This window comes from Nuphar pumila, chromosome 3, assembly GCF_984573655.1.
Source record: "Nuphar pumila chromosome 3, dmNupPumi1.hap1.1, whole genome shotgun sequence".
Lineage (NCBI taxonomy): Eukaryota > Viridiplantae > Streptophyta > Magnoliopsida > Nymphaeales > Nymphaeaceae > Nuphar > Nuphar pumila.
The window spans coordinates 61,345,806-61,364,633 of record NC_143251.1 but is presented as its reverse complement, the minus strand read 5'-3'; the positions used below and the strand labels follow the sequence as shown (position 1 = coordinate 61,364,633).

The following is an 18,828-nucleotide window of genomic DNA, read 5'->3' as shown; positions in this document are numbered from 1 at the left end:
TATGAAGGACCCTTCACCATCACAAAGAAGGTGGGCAAGCTGGCATATAAGATGGAGTTACCCCCAGACTTCAAGGTGCACCCGGTGTTCCACGTGTGCAACTTCAAGCAATTTCATCCAGACGATGAAGATCCAGAATGCGGCATGCCACAATGCGCTCTCATCATACAGAGGGCCTGGCAACACAACGGGCTGAGAAGCGTCTCAGTAAGATCCTTCATCACAAGGTCAACTACTTGAGCGAAACGAAGAAATATCTAGTGCAGTAGGAGGAAACAATGAAACCAACGTGGGAGCCTGCATTCCGAATGAACAGCCGCTACCCGGCTAAAGTCAGAGCTTACCATAAAACAGATGGCGCCGAGGATGGCGCATGATTTGAAGGGAGGAGCATGTTCCCTTACGACTTATATTGTAAAGTTGTTCTTAGAGTCTGTTTTACTTTTGTTGAGTCTGATGTAAGCTGCCCGATTCAGGTGAATCAATACTCCGAAGGGGCAACCCGTATGCTTGGACTTTAATCGCCCTTGGACGAAATTATGAATAAATAAAATGTGTTGAGTTTTCTTTTGTTCATCCTCATTGTGATTGCTTCTTGTGATTCTTCTTTCTCTATTCTCTCTTGCACTCTGATTACAAGCTTCTGCGACTGGCAAGCGAGCTAACAAAGTAGGCTTGCGGCGGTAAGGAAGGACTGTCGTGCCGCGCTGGCCCATTGAAGAAAATAGGCCCGTAACACAAGACGTAATACGTGGAAAGAGGGACCCGACTTTAATTGAGGCACATTAGGGGAGCTTAAGGCCTTATCTTGGGGGCCTACACATTTCTTGGACACGCACAGGGCAAATACTAATAAGCTTCAAGGGTGAACAAAATGGGGAGACAAATTATTTAAAACATGGTTGAGAGAAGTCCCAAAATGATTGAGACTATGGTCTCCAATAAGGCATGGATTGTCAAGAATAAAAGAGGTTTTCTGTTGAGAGCCAACAAGATGGCAAGTGGCTTAAGGGTGCGTTTGGTTGTGTTTTTGAAAAGTGAAAATATTGTTCAAAAGAAATTCATTTTCAAAATTTTATGAGATTTCAAGTCTCATAGAACCTCGTGAGAACACGTAAATCTCACACAAATAAGATTCACTTTCTAAATCTCATGCGATTCCAACTCACATGAAATGTAACCTAACGTACTTAAAGTAAAAAGGATAAGGCTTTCATGGCCACATTAATTGAGTTTGATACTTTCTTACTCAAGGATTGTCAGCAAAATATAATTGAGAATAAAGTGTTTGCAATGGCCCAATTCAAAGTTTTAGACCCGGTGGACTTTAATTAAGTCTACACTATTCAGTGGTGAAGGTGCGGGTAATGCCCAACCTTCAACACTCATCACAAATAAAGGCAATACAAAGGGCACAATGTCAGTTTAATTGGGTTGAAATTGAAGGTAATAAGAGGATTGTGAGGTCTGCACCATGGAAAACACACGACAGCCTAGTTATGCACACATGCACCCACCAAAATTGGGAAAAGAGTTACTTGAGACCAAATATCAATAGAAGCACCAATGATTCTATGATTATGATCATGGTTAAGATCACACGGATCAGTTTCTGTTGGCCCCAATATTCTAAACCTGGCCCAAACGTTGGAGAACATGTGAACACCTGGCATAATACAGTTCAATGAGTGAATGGTTGGCTAAAGTTGAATAACGTGAACCGGTTGGACAGAATGTGGGTTACTTAGCTATGGGTCAATGGAAGTGATTAAAATTCAGCTTGCTATGGGCCAAAATTTGGTGAGAGTATTGAATTCTAATAGAGGCTTGATGGGCAAAGACAACTGCAATGAAGTGTGGACCAAGCAAATAAATGAAATGAACAAATGGAGAATTATCTACATAAAAGAATGGAAAGGGTTCAAAGTATGGAAGCTACCATGGATGTGCATAGGGATAGGATGGAAGAAGAGTATTTGGATTTCATACCTTGGGGCCCAGGTTCATCGGAGTATGGTGGATTGATACAACCCCACCTACATGGCCTAAATTAATCCACACTGAGCTTCGTCTAGTCGGCTTTAAGCTCAGTGAGGTTTTCCACTTTATCACTTAGATGCATTTCTAATTTCAGCTCGTTTTTATATTTTTAGTTTTATTTTTGCAATTTCAAGGGTGTAATAGGTTGTGCAGGATTAATGAGCATTATGGATCATATATCTAATTGTATTAGATCCAAGTGTGGCCTTTAAATACCACACTTGGTGCCAACTTTGAGATATCTTTGAATTTCTTCCTCTTTCTCTTTCTTCTTTCTTCTTCTTCTCCTTTCTTCTCTTTCCCTTTCAATGTACTTTTGCATCTCTACAAATTTTGAGTAGAGAATTACTCATTCGAGATCTCGTTTTGAATAGATCGAGCTCTACATTCAAAAGTAGAGTCCAATCTCCTTCAGCTAGTTGTTCTCCTTCAATTTACTAGTTGAAGGAGATTGGACTCTTGGGTCCCTAGAACCAAGAATTGCTATGAATATTTCAAAATTTAATGAAGCAAAAGAAGCTTGAAAATATTTCACGCAAGTCTATAAGCAAGAAAACTTTGCAAGACATTATCAATTTACTCAAGAGTTGAAAAAGTATATGCCAAGAAAGTAAGTCAATTGAAAAATTCTATTTTGATATGCAGAGAATATGGGATGCTCTTGCACTGATGGAAGGCACAAGAAATGTGAGAAGTGTACAAAATGTGTCTTGCACTTCATATCAAACTTGTTTGGGGCTTGCACGGGAAGACTAGCAGAGTAATTGAGTTTCTCATTGCTCATAGAGCAGATCTTGCATCGTTCTCACTTACCATCCGTGACCCAAGTCATGAATCAGTTAATTGTGGAGAAGACATTATCCCAAGCAGATGGATGGCTAGTTACATATCATGAGCAAAAGTTGTAGATCTGATCATCACTTTCTTTATCCAGTGAGACTAACGTCAGAGACACCCCCTGCACTGTGCGTGGACAGCGTCAATATTAACAGCTTCAGTATCATGCCCGCAGGATTGACATCTTGATAGTTTTGAGGAAAAAAAAACCCAACACTTATGTCCACTATTTAGATTTTTATAAACAATATAAAATTATTTAAAATGGTGGATATCTTGAGCTTCATAAAAGTCCAATAAAAAAATTCATGTTCTTCAGCTCAAACAACACAATCGTTTTGGTGAGGGCTAAGTCTCTTGTGGTAAATCTAACCTTATAAATATGCTTACATGGTCTGTTTGGTGGAGATCAATTTTTGAATCACCGAGTGTGTACAAGTTTTTTTTGGTGATTCAAAAATCAACAGCCATAAATGCGCCAATTTTTTGAAGAAAAAGTTTTTTTTTGTCCAAAACATGACCCAATGGTTGATCGCTAACAAAGTGTCTATCTGGAACACGTCTACACACACTACAAGAAAAATGTTAATTAGCGACGGAAATTTGCGACGGATTTTTTCCGTCGCAAATTAGCAACGAATTAGCTAGAGAAAACTTTCTTCATGAATCCGTCGCTAAGTAGTGACGGATTAGCGATGAAAGTTTTCTCTAGCTAATCTGTCGCTAATTAGCGACGGATTAACGACAACAATTGTTTCGTCGCTAATTCTCAATACAAGAAAAAACATTTTAGTGAGGGATTTAGCGAGGGAATTTTTCTGTCGCTAATCCGTCGCTAATTAGCGACGGAAAAATTCCCTCGCTAAATCCCTCGCTAATTTTCGATTTAAACCGAGCGCGAAATTTTCCCTCTCTCCCCGTTCGAAATTTAAATCGATCGCGCTCGATTTAAACCGACTTCTTCGGAAGACGACGACGTCGGAGAGCGCGTTGGAGAGTGGAGGACGGCGACGCCGGAGGACGGTCGACGATCGCTGGAGGACATCGGCGCCGGTTCACGGAGGACGACGATGCCGGTTCACGAAGGACGACGACGCTGGTTCACGAAGGATGACAGCGACGCCGGTTCACGAAAGATGACGGTGCCGGTTCATGGAGGACGGCAACGCCGGAGAGCACCAGTTCACGGAAGACGGCGACGCCGGAGGACGGTCGGTGATCGCTGAAGGACGTCGGCGCCGGTTCACGGAGGACGACGACGCTGGTTCACGGAAGATGACGGCGACGCTAGTTCATGGAAGATGACGGCGACGCTAGTTCATGGAAGATGACGGCGCCGGTTCATGGAGGACAGCGCCGAAGAGCATCGGTTCACGGAGGACGACGACGCCGGTTCACGGAGGACGACGACGCCGGTTGACGGAGGACGGCGATGCCGAAGAGCACCAATTCACGGAGGACGATACAAGTCCGGCGACGAGGCAGAGCGATCATTCTATGCAATGTCTGTCGGGTGCGGTATAAGTCCGGCTTATTGCTGCCGGAATACCGCCCGGCAGGGATCTTTTTTTTTTTTTTTTAAAAAAAATTTAGCGACGGATAATGTCAGTCGCTAATCTGTCGCAAATTAGCGATGAAATTAACGACATATAAGTTTTTCCGCTAATTAGCATACAAAAATTCGCGATAGCCTCTATCCATCGCTAATCCGTCGCTAAACAATTTAGCGACGACTTAACGACAGATTAACGATGGATATAAGCCGTCGCTAATCCACAATTTTTTTGTAGTGACAGTCAGATTGAGTCCAAACAACTGGCACCTATCAGTTTCAACTCATTGACACCATATGCACATCTGCACCAAAGACTTGTCATTTGGTGAGAGTTTGATGACCTTTTTGCCTTGGAGACAGTAGTTGTCAATTATTGATATCCCAGGTGGTTTGATTGTATCAAGGGCAAAGGTTGTCCTTATCAATTAATTTTTTTGGTAGCACCAAGGATAGATTATTCTTGTTCATTATAGATATAAATCATAGTCCTCAACCCTACCAAACATCTGATAAATTCAATAACTTTGAGAAAAAATCCCTTGTTTGCTTTTAACTAAGACTAGTTACTCAGCTCAGGCACAACGATACAATTATCAGGGGCGCATTTTACTACTGAACTAATAGCCCTATATTAATTTCGGCCCACCAATACTCCACTCATCGCTAAGAACAACTTGTTACATCATTGAAAGGACATCACGAGTTCAAAACCATGTTGCACGTCCCTAAAACCATGGTGCACTAACAAGGCATAGGCAGGGGCGTAGCTAATATTGATGTGAGGGGGGGGGGAACAGGGTTGTAGCAAAAAAAAATTTTGTTGTGATAGTCAGGGGTTTGGGGGCAGCGCCTCCGATTTTTTTTTTTTGAGATAAAATAAAAAATGGCTACAATTATTAATAAAAATCTATTTCATATAGACAAATCAAACTATCTGCTGCAGTCTTTCTCAACCTCAACGAAAAGTTCTTAAACATTATCTAATGGCAATATATAACACTGGTGCGATAATTTGAAGTTCATAATAATGCATAAATTTTATTTATGACAAAATAAATCAAAATACAAAAGTGTCACACCCATGTGACATGAGGAGAGAAAACTCTTGGTTATTGATTTATGTTTCATGGTTGCTGAATTTTATTTGTTATTAATGTTTCATAGTAGCTGGGAATTCTTGCTTTTCTCATTTCCTTTTTCTTTCCCTCAGTTTTTCATAGAGGATCATTTCTGTATAATTAAACTTTTTTCAACCTAAGGACCATCTTGCAGAAGAATAAAAGCTGAAAAGATTGCCAGAGATTTTGCAACATGATGGCTTCTGCAAAATTGTAAACTATTCTAGCATGATTGCAAAGCATAAAGAGATAAACCCTTACAAGATCATTGCACACACATACGCACACAGAAAATGTACTCTAAAATAGACAAGCATAGTGGGTATTGTATCTAGATTTGCAACAAACTATCTAGATTTCATAGGGAATACTTAATTAACATGAGAGAAATCACAAACATTGACACCTCATATGATTGTGCCATCACAAGTGTAGATCCTTTTGTAGTCAGAATTATCTTTGCTTGATTGTACCAAATTCTTATAATAGTTCAAAATTATTGTTGTTTGATTGAAACAAATTTTGCACAGAATGATTGTTAAGCAAGTCTGACTTGCTATCTCCAGTTTGATAATTTGTTTTTTCTTTGTAGATAATTTATGTTTTCATTAGCTTCAACATTTAACACAACTTGGTCCTTAAGATCTCTTTCATACTCGATCTCCTTCTTCTTCTCATCAATGTCTTTCTGCATTGTCAGAACAATTGAATAACTAGGTATTTCTGCAACTGCAGTGCCACCACAAGGGTATTTCTTTTTGTGATTCTAAGAGTTCCTGCAACTGGATAACTAGGTCATCCTCTGAATATATATATCTATTTGTGGACAATATTGTTATAGATTTTATTGTTATTCATGTTTATATTCTTAATGTGTATATTCTTTAATTTTTTCACTATAATCTTTTATTATTTTCACTTTTCTTATTTTGCATAAGTCATAGCCCCAGTAATGTTGCTTTTACCGGTGACATTTTTTCTCTCCTCATTAGGGCTGGGCTAGGGCTGGTTTTTTAATTATTATTTTTTTTAACTGGGCCTGGAAGCCCATTCCTGCCCCGCACCCCCCCCCCCCGCGAGCTCCGCCTATGGGCATGGGTAAATCAATTGTACTGCCAAAAGAGAAAATTTCAGGTTTTTTCTCAGCAGTCAAAAAAGAGTTGTGTTTCAATTAGGGGTGGCAATCGTGTCGGGTTGGCGGGTCGACCCGATGGGTTGGCGGGTCAGTATACCTCAACCCGAACCCGACCCGTTTATTAAACGGGTCGGTTGTGGCAAACACGAACCCGACCCGTTTAATAAACGGGTAACCCGACACGACCCGCCAACCCATTTAATAAATGGGTTGGGTCGGGTAAACGGGTTCTCAGGTTCGCGGGTTGACGGGTCGGGTTGGCGGGTTGGGTTGGCGGGTTGACGGGTTGGCAGACGGGTTGGCGGGTTGACCCACCCGCCTAACCCGTTTATTAAACGGGTCAGCCGGGTTGGCGGGTTGGCATACCCCCAACCCGAACCCAACCTGTTTAATAAACGGGTTACGTGGGTCGACCCGTTTATTAAACGGGTTGGCTTAAGCCCAACCCGAACCCGCCTAAGAGGCGGGTTGGCGGGTCATGTCAGAAATTGCCACCCCTAGTTTCAATCAGTGTTGTCAGTTTCGGTGCTTAGCAGCTTGAATCGGCCGATACTTATGTCGGCTATTTTTAATAAATGTAAAAAACATCTTAAAATAGTTTTTTAATATTTTTTAAATGGCTTTAACATGTGTCACATTCTAATGCTTTTTAATTATGTTTTGGCCTATTCAGAACTATTCACTTGAGAATCGGTATTGGTCACCTGAATCGTTGGCCAAATGATACAAGTCCCATTCTGATACTGACAACATTGGTTTCAACCCGCTTTCAACATGGGCTTAAGTCAAAGCATGGATGAACAGAAAGGCATGTTGGCACCAGAAAACCCATTAGTCTCACCGGGTTTACAACAACTAAGGGCGCATTTGACTCACAGTACAAGTTCTGCGGAGGGACAAAGCAGCCCCGCGCTGAGCTTGCGCAATGTTTGAATCAGTGGAACAAAGCGGTCCCACCCTGCTGTTATAGTTTAAACAGTGAGTGTGGGACGCACACTGGCACGTTCTGGACAGAATGTCCGGGCGGCGTGCGTTCACGCCCTAAATTTAAACAAACTTGAATGTTTTGGCTCAGTAGTTCAATGGCCAACTAATAAATTGGAAATTCAGTTTGTACATATTTTAATTTTAATAGACACCAAACAGTCACAAGATCAAAATATAGTATAATTTTTCTATTTACTTCTGCTGGAACATAGTAATTCAAACAGTACCATCCATTTTTCCAAGGTGAATAAATAAAATGTTATACCAACCTCGTGAAAATTGGATTTCTAAAAAGAGATTTCAAGCCAAGAGGCACGTTCTTAAGATCGCTATCTTTAGAACTTCAATCGCCCCACTCCGAAAATTCTGAAGATGCGAAAAAGGGTTTTGTTACGACTGAGTTCCCAGGATACAACTAGGCTTGAACCTCAAGAGAGTCACTGCTTCGCAAGAACAAATGACCTCTCCCACACATGAACTCTGGAAGCCAAACCGAGAAGAAAGAAAGGAGAAAACTGGAGAGTCAGAGATTCTGATACTTTTCAAAAGACGAAAATAGAAGAATTTATAGACTTTTAGAGAGGCCAAAACGTTTTGCGATAAATGAGATTAATGGCCATAAATCTGACAGTTTGAAAATAGGACAAAAAGGTACCTGAAAGGTCACCCACCTTTGACTGTTAATCAAAGGCCTCCAAAACCGTCCAACAGTCACAAAGCGCCTTAAACTCAATATAAATGATATTAAAACTTTTCAAACGGCCAGATATCTCAAAACCGAAAAATCAAAACGGATATTTGCGCCTCATATGCACCTCGCACCGCTGCGAGCGTGCGAAGTGCAAAGTGCGCCATCAAAACGCCACATTGCGCCTCTTGCGCCCTTGCGCACGCACGCACGCGCGCGCGCGTGCGCGCGAACGACGCGTCTGTTGCTGCACGATGCGCAGCAACGTCCGCAAGCCACCCATGGACACAAGGCTTACCAAAGTAAAGAATAGAGAACAAAGTTTGTATTTAAACCACTAGAAAAACTGATTTCTCTTAGATATGGGACTAAACTTTTTAAAACACTTTTGGTAGAAAGAAATCATCAATTTTAAAACTTTCCTAACAATCTCCCACTAGTTTTAAAATATATTTGGCTTGCATAGAAACTTATGCATCAGTGAGAGTGTCTGCATGACTTGAACCCCCACTATTTGAAAGAAAACCTAAATTAACCAAGGTGCTAAGTGGACTTACCTTGAACTTAGCTCCTTATATTGTTAACGGAGTTTTCAATCATACATAGGTTTCCAAAAGTTCAATTGTGTGGATTTAATGTTGGCACATTTAGAGCCTTGTGCTTTTCGGGTTTCATGAGTGCTCTAGAGAATTGCCAATTCTCATAAGAAACGGCTCAATTTTCTACACTCATATAGGTGAGTTTGTCTAGGTGTACTGTAACACACACCTTAGCCTTAAGGCATACAAACTCATTAAGAGCTATTAACTCAACCCTCATATTAGTTACAGCTCATGAGCACACATCAGTAATGGGCTTACATAAATATGCTCAATATCTGTCATTCACCAATTCGTTTCCCATTGAACCTATGCATGTGGGATCTCCAGCGCTCTAGGTTGGGTATCCTTAGGTGATGACTTAATTGGCTTAATTCACATTCCCCTCGATGTTTTATTGATGACATCTCTCGAAAAGCCTTTCGTAAATGGGTCTGCCAAATTTTGACATGACTTCACATATTTCAATGAAATAATATTGTCATCAATCATTTGTCTTATAAAACTGTGTCTTAGACTAATATGTCTAGACTTCCCATTGTATTTCATATTACCTACTTTACATATAACTGATTGGCTATCACAAAACATTGAAATAGCAGGTATAAGCTTCTCACCTAGTGGAATATCCACTAACATATTCTTAAGCCATTCACTGCATTCTAGTGTTGATGACCAGGATTATTAGTGTATCTACACATTTTACTCATTGCATAGGCAATGTCAGGCCTTGTGTAGTTCATTGCATACATAAGGCTACCTACAACACTAGCATATTTTAATTGTTGAACACTAGCACCATCATTAGGAGTCAATTTCATATGTGGATCATATGGGGTGCATGTTGGTGAACTATTAAGATATCCATACTTTATAAGAATTTTCTCAATATAATGTGATTGACATAATACAATGCCATGTTGATTTCTTATAATTTTGATTCCTAAAATAACATCTGCAACCCCCAAGTCTTTCATACAAAACAAGGAAGATAAAAATCTTTTTGTTTGATTTATGCATTCACTATTGTTACTCAAAATAAGCATATCATCAACATATAAACAAATAATAATAATTGAGATACTATCTACTTTACTGTAGACACATTTGTCCGCATCATGAATTTTAAAACCATTATGCATCAAATTTTTCATGCCATTGCTTAGGGGCTTGCTTTAATCCATATAAGGATTTCTCAAGTTTGCAAACTTTGCGCTCTTGCCCTAGCACTACAAAACCTTCAGGTTGCTCCATATATATTTCTTCATCTAATTCTCCATTCAAAAAGTTTGTTTTCACGTCCATTTGATGGATTTGAAGCTTATATATGGCAGCCATGGCAATCAGAATTCTAATAGTAGATATTCTGGTTACAGGAGCAAAAGTATCAAAATAATCAATACCTTCTTTTTGTTTAAAGTCTTTTGTAACCAAACGTGTTTTAAATTTATCGATTGTACCATCAGCTTTTAATTTCTTTTTGAAAATCCATTTGCAGCCAATAGTTTTGCAACCAACAGGTAAATCCACTAATTTCCAAACATTATTAGACATAATTGATTCTATTTCATCATTAATAGCTTCTCTCCAAAAGGCAGCATCTTGAGAAGACATAGCCTCTTGAAAAGACACAGGATCATTCTCAATTAGATATGTATAAAAGTCAGAACCAAAATTAGTTGGTTTTCTAATGCGTTTACTGAGTCTAACTTCAGTTTCTGGTTCATCAACACATTCATTAGAATATTCAATCATGTCATTTACAAGAAGTTCATCTACTATAATCCGACTGACATCAAGAAGAGAATCAAATGCATTTTTATGTTCTATGAAAGATGCATCTCTAGATTCTACAATAACATCATTAACAATGTCCAGAAATCTATATGCTTTACTATATTCAGCATACCCAACAAATGCACATTTAAATGCTTTAGGTCCAACCTTCTTCCTTTTATTTTCTGGAATTTTAACATATGCTAAACAACCCCTAACACGAAAATAACTCAGATTAGGTTTCTTACCAAAACACAATTCATAAGGTGATTTATCAGATTTGGAATAAGGAACTCGATTAAGAATATAACAAGCAGAAAGTATAGCCTCTCCTCATAAGTTGGAATGCAAACCCGTATTAAGCAGTATAGCATTCATCATTTCTACAAGTGTTCTGTTTTTCCTTTCTGCTACTCCATTCTGTTCAGGAGTTCTAGGAGCTAACGTTTGATGGATAATACCATTATCTTCACAGAATTTATCAAATTCTCCACCTAAGTATGCACCTCCTATATCTGTTCTTAAATGTACAATCTTTGTTTTAAACCTATTTTGTACTTCAGCTAGATAAAGAAGAAATTTGGAAAATGATTCAGATTTATGTTTTAACAAATAAACATAACAAAATTTTGAGTAATCATCTATAAAGGTAATAAAGTACCTATTGTCACCACGACTCAAAACATTATCCATCGTACACACATCAGAATGCACTAATTCAAGCAATTTATAATTCTTTTCTACACTAGGAAACGGGAGTCTAGTTAGCTTAGTTTGAATGCATGTCTCACACTTATGTTTATGTTCTATTCTCACATGACACGGAAGAAGACCAAAGTTATTCATATTATGAATGCAACGAGAATTTATATGTCCTAATCGTGAATGCCAAAGAAAATAGGAGTCAACCATATAAACAGAAGTAGTAGCTTCATTTATGCTCATCTTGAACATACCACCAGTGGCAAACCCTTTTCCTACAAAGATTTTTCCTTTGGTCACAGTTACAATCCCAGACTCAATAACAATCTTAAAACCATTTCGTGACAGGAGATCTGCAGAGATTAAATTTTTTCGAACTTCTGGAGCATAGTGGACATTCTCAAGTGTTAGGACTTTCCCGGAGGTGAACTTAATTTCCACACTCCCTTTTCCCAGCACTTTAGTTAAGGAAGAGTTTCCCATAAAGAGATTGCATCCCTCCCCCACTACTTCATACGACTTGAACAAGTTCCTGTCGTTTGCCACATGAACAGTGCTTGCAGTATCCAGATACCAATCCTTATTTGCAGCAACCATAAAGGTTTCAGAGATTACAGCAACAAGCCTCTCCTCTGACTCATTTGGCTTAGGACCAGTCCTCTTCCGTTCTCTGCATTCTCTAGCAAAATGGCCAAACTTGCCACAAACATAACAACTAATTTTCTTTTTATCAGTTGGTTTTTTCCCTTTCACAAAATTCTTTTTGATTTTCTGGGTTTTCATGATTTTGCCACCCTTGTTACTAACAAAGTTCACTTTAGGATAACCTTCTTTAGGACTCGAATTCTTTTTGTCACGAAGACGAGTCTCTTCCTCAATTCGGATGTCCTTAAGAAGGCCATCTAAAGTGATTTTCTCATTTTTATGTTTTAGGTGATTCCTATATTCTTTCCAGGAATCCGGCAGTTTCCCAATGATGACAGCAACTTGGAAGTCATCATCAAGATACATACCTTCTCCTTTGATCTTATAGGCCAGTATTTGCATCTCATGAATTTGAGCAAGTATAGGCTTATCATCAACAATAGAAAAATTAACATACTGATCTACGATAAACCTTTTGTTACCAGCATCTTCTGCATTGTACTTGATCTCGAGAGCATTCCACAATTCTCCAGCCGACTCCAATGGTGAATACAGGTCAAAAAGTGAATCGGCTAAAGTGTTCAGGATATGCCCTTTGCATCTGTAGTTGTCAGTATGCCACTTCTCTCGCTCTTTCTTCTGTTCTTCTGTCTCAACTTCTCCAGCAACGACAGTGGGACAAGGCTTTTTGAGGACATAGTCGATATGCAGCTCGGACAGCAAGAAAGATACCTTTGATTGCCACCGCTTGAAATTTGAACCATCAAATCGATCGAGTTTTTCAAGGTCACGGCTAAGCAGATTGATGGAGTTGGATGTCGAACCAGAGGCCATAATTAAAGTTCTAAAATTGTTATACCAACCTCGTGAAAATTGGATTTCTGAAAAGAGATTTCAAGCCAAGAGGCACGTTCTTAAGATCGCTATCTTTAGAACTTCAATCGCCCCACTCCGAAAATTCTGAAGATGCGAAAAAGGGTTTTGTTACGACTGAGTTCCCAGGATACAACTAGGCTTGAACCTCAAGAGAGTCACTGCTTCGCAAGAACAGATGACCTCTCCCACACATGAACTCTGCAAGCCAAACCGAGAAGAAAGAAAGGAGAAAACTGGAGAGTCAGAGATTCTGATACTTTTCAAAAGACGAAAATAGAAGAATTTATAGACTTTTAGAGAGGCCAAAACGTTTTGCGATAAATGAGATTAATGGCCATAAATCTGACGGTTTGAAAATAGGACGGTCACCCACCTTTGACTGTTAATCAAAGGCCTTCAAAACCGTCCAACAGTCATAAAGCGCCTTAAACTCAATATAAATTATATTAAAACTTTTCAAACGGCCAGATATCTCAAAACCGAAAAATCAAAACGGATATTTGCGCCGCATATGCAAAGTGCAAAGTGCACCTCAAGCGCGCGCGAACGGCGTCCGTTGCTGCACGATGCGCAGCAACGTCCGCAAGCCACCCATGGACACAAGGCTTACCAAAGTAAAGAATAGAGAACAAAGTTTGTATTTAAACCACTAGAAAAACTGATTTCTCTTACATATGGGACTAAACTTTTTAAAACACTTTTGGTGGAAAGAAATCATCAATTTTAAAACTTTCCTAACATAAAACACCCTTTGTTCGCCACTGTAAAAATAAGACCACTAACATAATTCAGCCACACATAAAAGAAGTTAAGACTTTCACTGCTAGTTACCACTAAGAAAAATGGATTACATGCTAAACTTCTGATGGTTGTTCTTTCTTACTACCCCCCATGAGTTCCCATGCATTATTTCCAATACCATCAATTTTTTTTTTGCAATTTTTAAGGTGGTGAAAATGGACAAGAAGTCCTTGGTAAAAATGCAGCATGAAACAAATATTATTTGTTTGTTTTGCATTAAACGTTGATAGAAATTTGTGGTTCTGTTTTATTCTTTTTCACTTTCTTTTTACCTTTGACAGACACATCTGTAACGGTAGGCACTGTTGATGGGATCATTGGCATTCACTGGTACTTGCTCTGCTCTGCATTTGGTTTTACAGACTCTGCATTCATTATATGTGCATATGGGAGCCGTAGAACCGATAAGTAATCGCCTTGATGCACTTCTATCTCCACCATTAATTTCCTGAAAGAAATGTCCAACATTATATGAATACTAATATAAAGATTAGAAAAACATAATGCATCTAAAAATATCAATATCCGATATTAATAAACAAAATGAACATTGCACGGTGAGAAATCAACCTGTATATTCCCTTCAGTAGGATGATTTAGTGGGAGTTGGCTTTCTTCATCTGCACTACCTGCATTTATTTTATGTTATTTATAGCAGATCCAGTGATCGAGCCCAAGTACTTTACAAAGTACTCGAGCCACACAAAACGTAGAAAATCACTGTGGTTGTAGCGATTTTCTGTGTTTTCTGTTTTACAGAGAAAATTGCTAAGAAAATCTCTCCCTGCGTAGCAATTTTCTCTGCTCGTGTTTTCACAGAAAATTGCTGCACTCGTTAACGATTTTCTGTGTACGAGCCGAGTATTGTGTAAATTACTCAGGCCCCAGGTAATTTCCTGTTGGGGTCACAGATACCCAAACCCTTACGGAGCCCACCAGTGAAAGGCACCCGCACGCTTGGTGGGAGTCGAACCTAGGACAAAGGGGCCAGCACAGACTCATTCGTACTTGTGATCTATCTAGAGAGAGAGAAAGAGAGAGATGCACCTGAAATAGAGAAGGCAGAATCTAAGAAGGAAACAACAAAGAAGAGAGAGAGGAAGAACCAGAAGTTGAGAAAGAAGGCGGTGTTGATGAGTTTTGGGGCCATTTTTGGGAGATGGAATGGAGAGAAAGGAGAAGACAAAGGTTATGGCAGTGAATAAGAAAGGAGAGTGTAGATTATGTTGGGTGAAAATTTTAAGGACTTTTTCTCCAGCTATATGACACTACTTTTGGCGCTTTAATTTAGAGGAAAGGACTGAGTGCACTGTCAAATTTGTGTTGTTTTGTTTTTTTGCTAGTCCAAGAGATAAACTCGAGAGCAAATTGAATACACTTTTTTTTTAATTGGCCAACTGGAGTTAGACCAGAACAAATATTATGAGACATTTTTTTTTTGAAAGAAGTAAACAGTCATTCATAAAGCAGTGACATTACATCAAGTGCATTGGTGCGTGATGAGGTATCACGCCCGGAAACAGAAACAGCTACGTACATCATACCCCTTGTTAACAGCGTGAACGTAACAGCGTGGAACGAGAGGGTGGTGTATGTTCTCCGTGGAACACGGGGCCGCGTGTTCGGGGTTCGAATGAGTGCCACGTTGACACTTATTTGTCAGTTTGGGTGTGTACGAAGGAATATTGCGGATCCCAAGATATTCCTCCGTACATAACTCCCGAATGAGTGCCAAACGTGGCACTCATTCGGACCCGCGTCCCGTGTTCGCGGGGGAACATACAACCTGCTCGCGCGTGGAACAGGGTACAAACAGAACAGAATATACAGCAAAGTGAAGAGAAAACCACCCGTCGCTCTAGACCATAATGCGTTTCCTCCCAATCCAGTCTACGGGAGTCCCTGGCCATTTTTGTCGAGCTCTGGACAAGACCTCCCATCTCAGTCAATCATAAAGGTCTGTGAAATCAGTATAGGCATCACGAAACCAAGGATGATACCGTTCGGACCAGATGAGCTTCCAAGCAAAAAAAAAGCCCAAACCCTCCAAATAAATTTTCATTTCTTGCCCCGCCCATTGAAGTGTGATGCGACTGCAATATCTCTAGGAAAAATAGTCATCCCAACACAGGTTTAAATCACCTCAGGCCTGGTTCAACAACGATATCAAATATGTGCAATCCCAGATATGTGAGGAAGTGATTCCTCCTCTTTACCGCAAAGCACACATCATGAACGCCCACGCTGTTTCAGTCTTATTTCGGTGTTCACCTGCCTTAGTACTCGTAATGGAAGCCCCCCTTCCATATCGCCTTCTTAGGAAACCATTGTTTAGCCGGGACGGACAGGGTCAAGTAGAAGGAAGACACCATTCCTAGAGAATCTTCATTTCTAAATTCTTGAACCTTTTCTCCAGTATTGTTTTTCAGAGCAGTTAGAAGGCTATCCATATAATTCATATTTCTCAATGAAAATACTAGTTTACAAATCAACCCTAGCAACTTTGCCAAAAGTGACTTATTTAACTTTGCACAAGATGTGTATAAGGTGGAGTGGTGAGATCATTTGTGAACTTACCAAGGGTTAATATGAGCCTTCTGATATGACCGACCAAAGCTAAGGTGGAGTGGTTGTGAGATCATATGCCAACTTACCAAAGGGTAATATGAGACCAAATGAATCTTTGGAATAGGCTAATATCAAATATTAGAAGACAATTAAATATTGTAAAGGATGGAAACCAGTCCTGGGGCTTGTCTTTTCAGACCCTGTTACGATCCGTACCATTTAATCTGATTAGATTGCTTGCATAGTAGTTTGGTGTTTGTCAATCCATGTGCAGTGAACCCGATCGAACCCCACGATCTTTCTAATCCCCTTAAGTTCTACCCCATGATCTTCATTGACGATTTGGAGAGAGTCACCAAGCTCTAATGAGCTTCATGCTGCACAATAGCATTCGGATTGGATCCTGTCCTAGCGTCGTGTAGGATAGAATATAATTCTCTCCTTCAATGGCCGAGGCCCCCAACATCATTTAGATCACTAGGTGCATTGATACCCTCTTCACCCGATTCACCCCAGGTAAAAGTGGTAGTTGCAGCTCCATTAAGTTTGTCTTCTAACGCTAATACCATTTGACTCAACTTGGATTGTGTTAACCTTTGTTTCCGGACACTACGAGAGCTTTGGCTCCCATCCAGATTTGAGGTAGATCCAGTGACCAATTGTGAACCTTGTTTGGGTTGTACCACCATCTCCAAGGATCCAAATCCATTGCCCACAAAAGGTGGGCCTGACGTGTTTGCCTCCTTACTAATTTGATAGTGTCCTACATTAGAGAAAACTCTAGCTTGGAAAACAAACTTACCTTCATGATTCCTATTCTTGTCACCTAACTCGTGTGAACCTGCCAAAGTCATCGGTAACTTCCTTTTGCCACAGTTACTACCAAAATTGACTGTTTTACAGGCCAACACTAGCTCACCGGATTCCTGCAACTACAGGGAACTTTCATGGCTGCCATTGGTTTCAAGACACTAAATCTCCTCTATGTTATCATCACCACTAACTAAACATTTTTCCTGGATATTGCTCGGTTCTTTGATGCCAGTTTGAATAACGGGCTCCAAACTAGGACCATCCTCCTAAATCGTGTCTTCAATCCCTTCGTCTTGAACAGCAACTTCATCAATTAACTTGCATGTCTTCGCTACTTAGAGCACTAAACCTGTTGGTTTCAACATGATGATCGGCGGTCACCTCCCTCCAAACCTCTTTTTGTTTTATTGTTTGCCACAACTCATGAAAAAACCCATTGTCCACCACTCCAAGGATAGATCAAGCACGCGTATCCACACAGGTACTGATCGCTTCATCTCCAACTTGGCTTTCCTGAATACCATTGATTCACAATCACAGTTCGCCAGCCATTTTCCACACACTTCAATTGCGAACAGTTTTTTTTTTATAGGCAAGCTGAGGTTAGGCAGACCCCCACCACTTATACAACCGTACCATTGGGTTTTGAACTTGAAACATCCCATCACAAAGTGACGTGCACTAACTGTTACTACCAGGCAAGTGGAACCCCCTTTTGCAAACAAAGTTTAGATCTTCATGACAATAGAAGTGTATGAGAAACAATCCATGTCTTCTCACAAAGAAGAGAAGGCCTTGTGTCACAGGCCTATTTCCTTCAATGTGCCAGCACGGCGCGACGGTCGCTCCTCACCGCCGCAAGCCTACTTGTTAACTTGTTTGCCAGTCGTGGAAGCTTGTAATCAGAGTGTAAGAGAGCAAGAGAAAAGAGAGAGAGAGAAATTGCAATCACAAGAAACAATCACAACGAGGGTGAACAAAAGAAAGCTCAACGCATTTACTTCATTCACAATTTTGCACGCAGACGATTACAGTTCAAGTATACGGGCTGCCCCTGCGGGGTATTGATTCACCTGAACCGAGCAGCTTACATCAGACTCAACAAAAGCAAAACAGACTCTAAGCGCAACTATACAATATAAGTTGTAAGGGAACATGCTCCCCCCTTCAAATCATGTGTCGTCCTCGGCGCCATCTGTTTTGTGGTAAGCCCTAACTTTAGTCGGGTAGCGATTGTTCATTCGGAATGCAGGCTCCCACGTTGGTTCCGTTGTTTCCTCCTACTGCACCAAGTATTTTTTTCACTTCACCCAAGTAGTTGACCTTGTGGCAAAGGATCTGACTAAGGTGCTTTTTGGCCCATTGTATTGGCGGGACCCTCTGCATGATAGAAGCGCGATGTGGCACACTGCGTTCTGGGTCTCCATTATCTGGATGGAACTGCTTGAGGTTGCACACGTGGAACACCAGGTGCACCTTGAATTCTAGGGGCAAATCTAGCTTGTATGCCAGCTTGCCCACCTTCTTTGTGATGGTGAAGGGTCCTTCATACTTTCTTAGCAGTCCGTGGGGCCGCCCGCAGAAGATGCCTGTGCGACCAAGATATAGCTTTACCAACACTTGGTCCCCAACTTGGAACCCTGCAGGACGATGATGCTTGTCTGCCCACTTCTTCATTCTCTTTGTCA

General features: G+C 40.3%; 1 protein-coding gene across 1 annotated transcript; it reads right to left on the bottom strand.

Annotated features, from left to right (window-relative positions):
- Window positions 1-2,926: 2,926 nt before the first annotated feature.
- On the bottom strand, window positions 2,927-14,910 carry STOMAGEN (stomagen). The gene is made up of 4 exons (XM_090001659.1): window positions 14,807-14,910; window positions 14,330-14,388; window positions 14,032-14,207; window positions 2,927-3,003 (listed from the first exon to the last, which is right to left on the bottom strand). The coding sequence occupies exons 1-4, from the start codon at window positions 14,907-14,909 to the stop codon at window positions 2,967-2,969; spliced, it is 375 nt and encodes a 124-aa protein (XP_089857785.1). The 5' UTR covers window position 14,910; the 3' UTR covers window positions 2,927-2,966.
- Window positions 14,911-18,828: the final 3,918 nt, after the last annotated feature.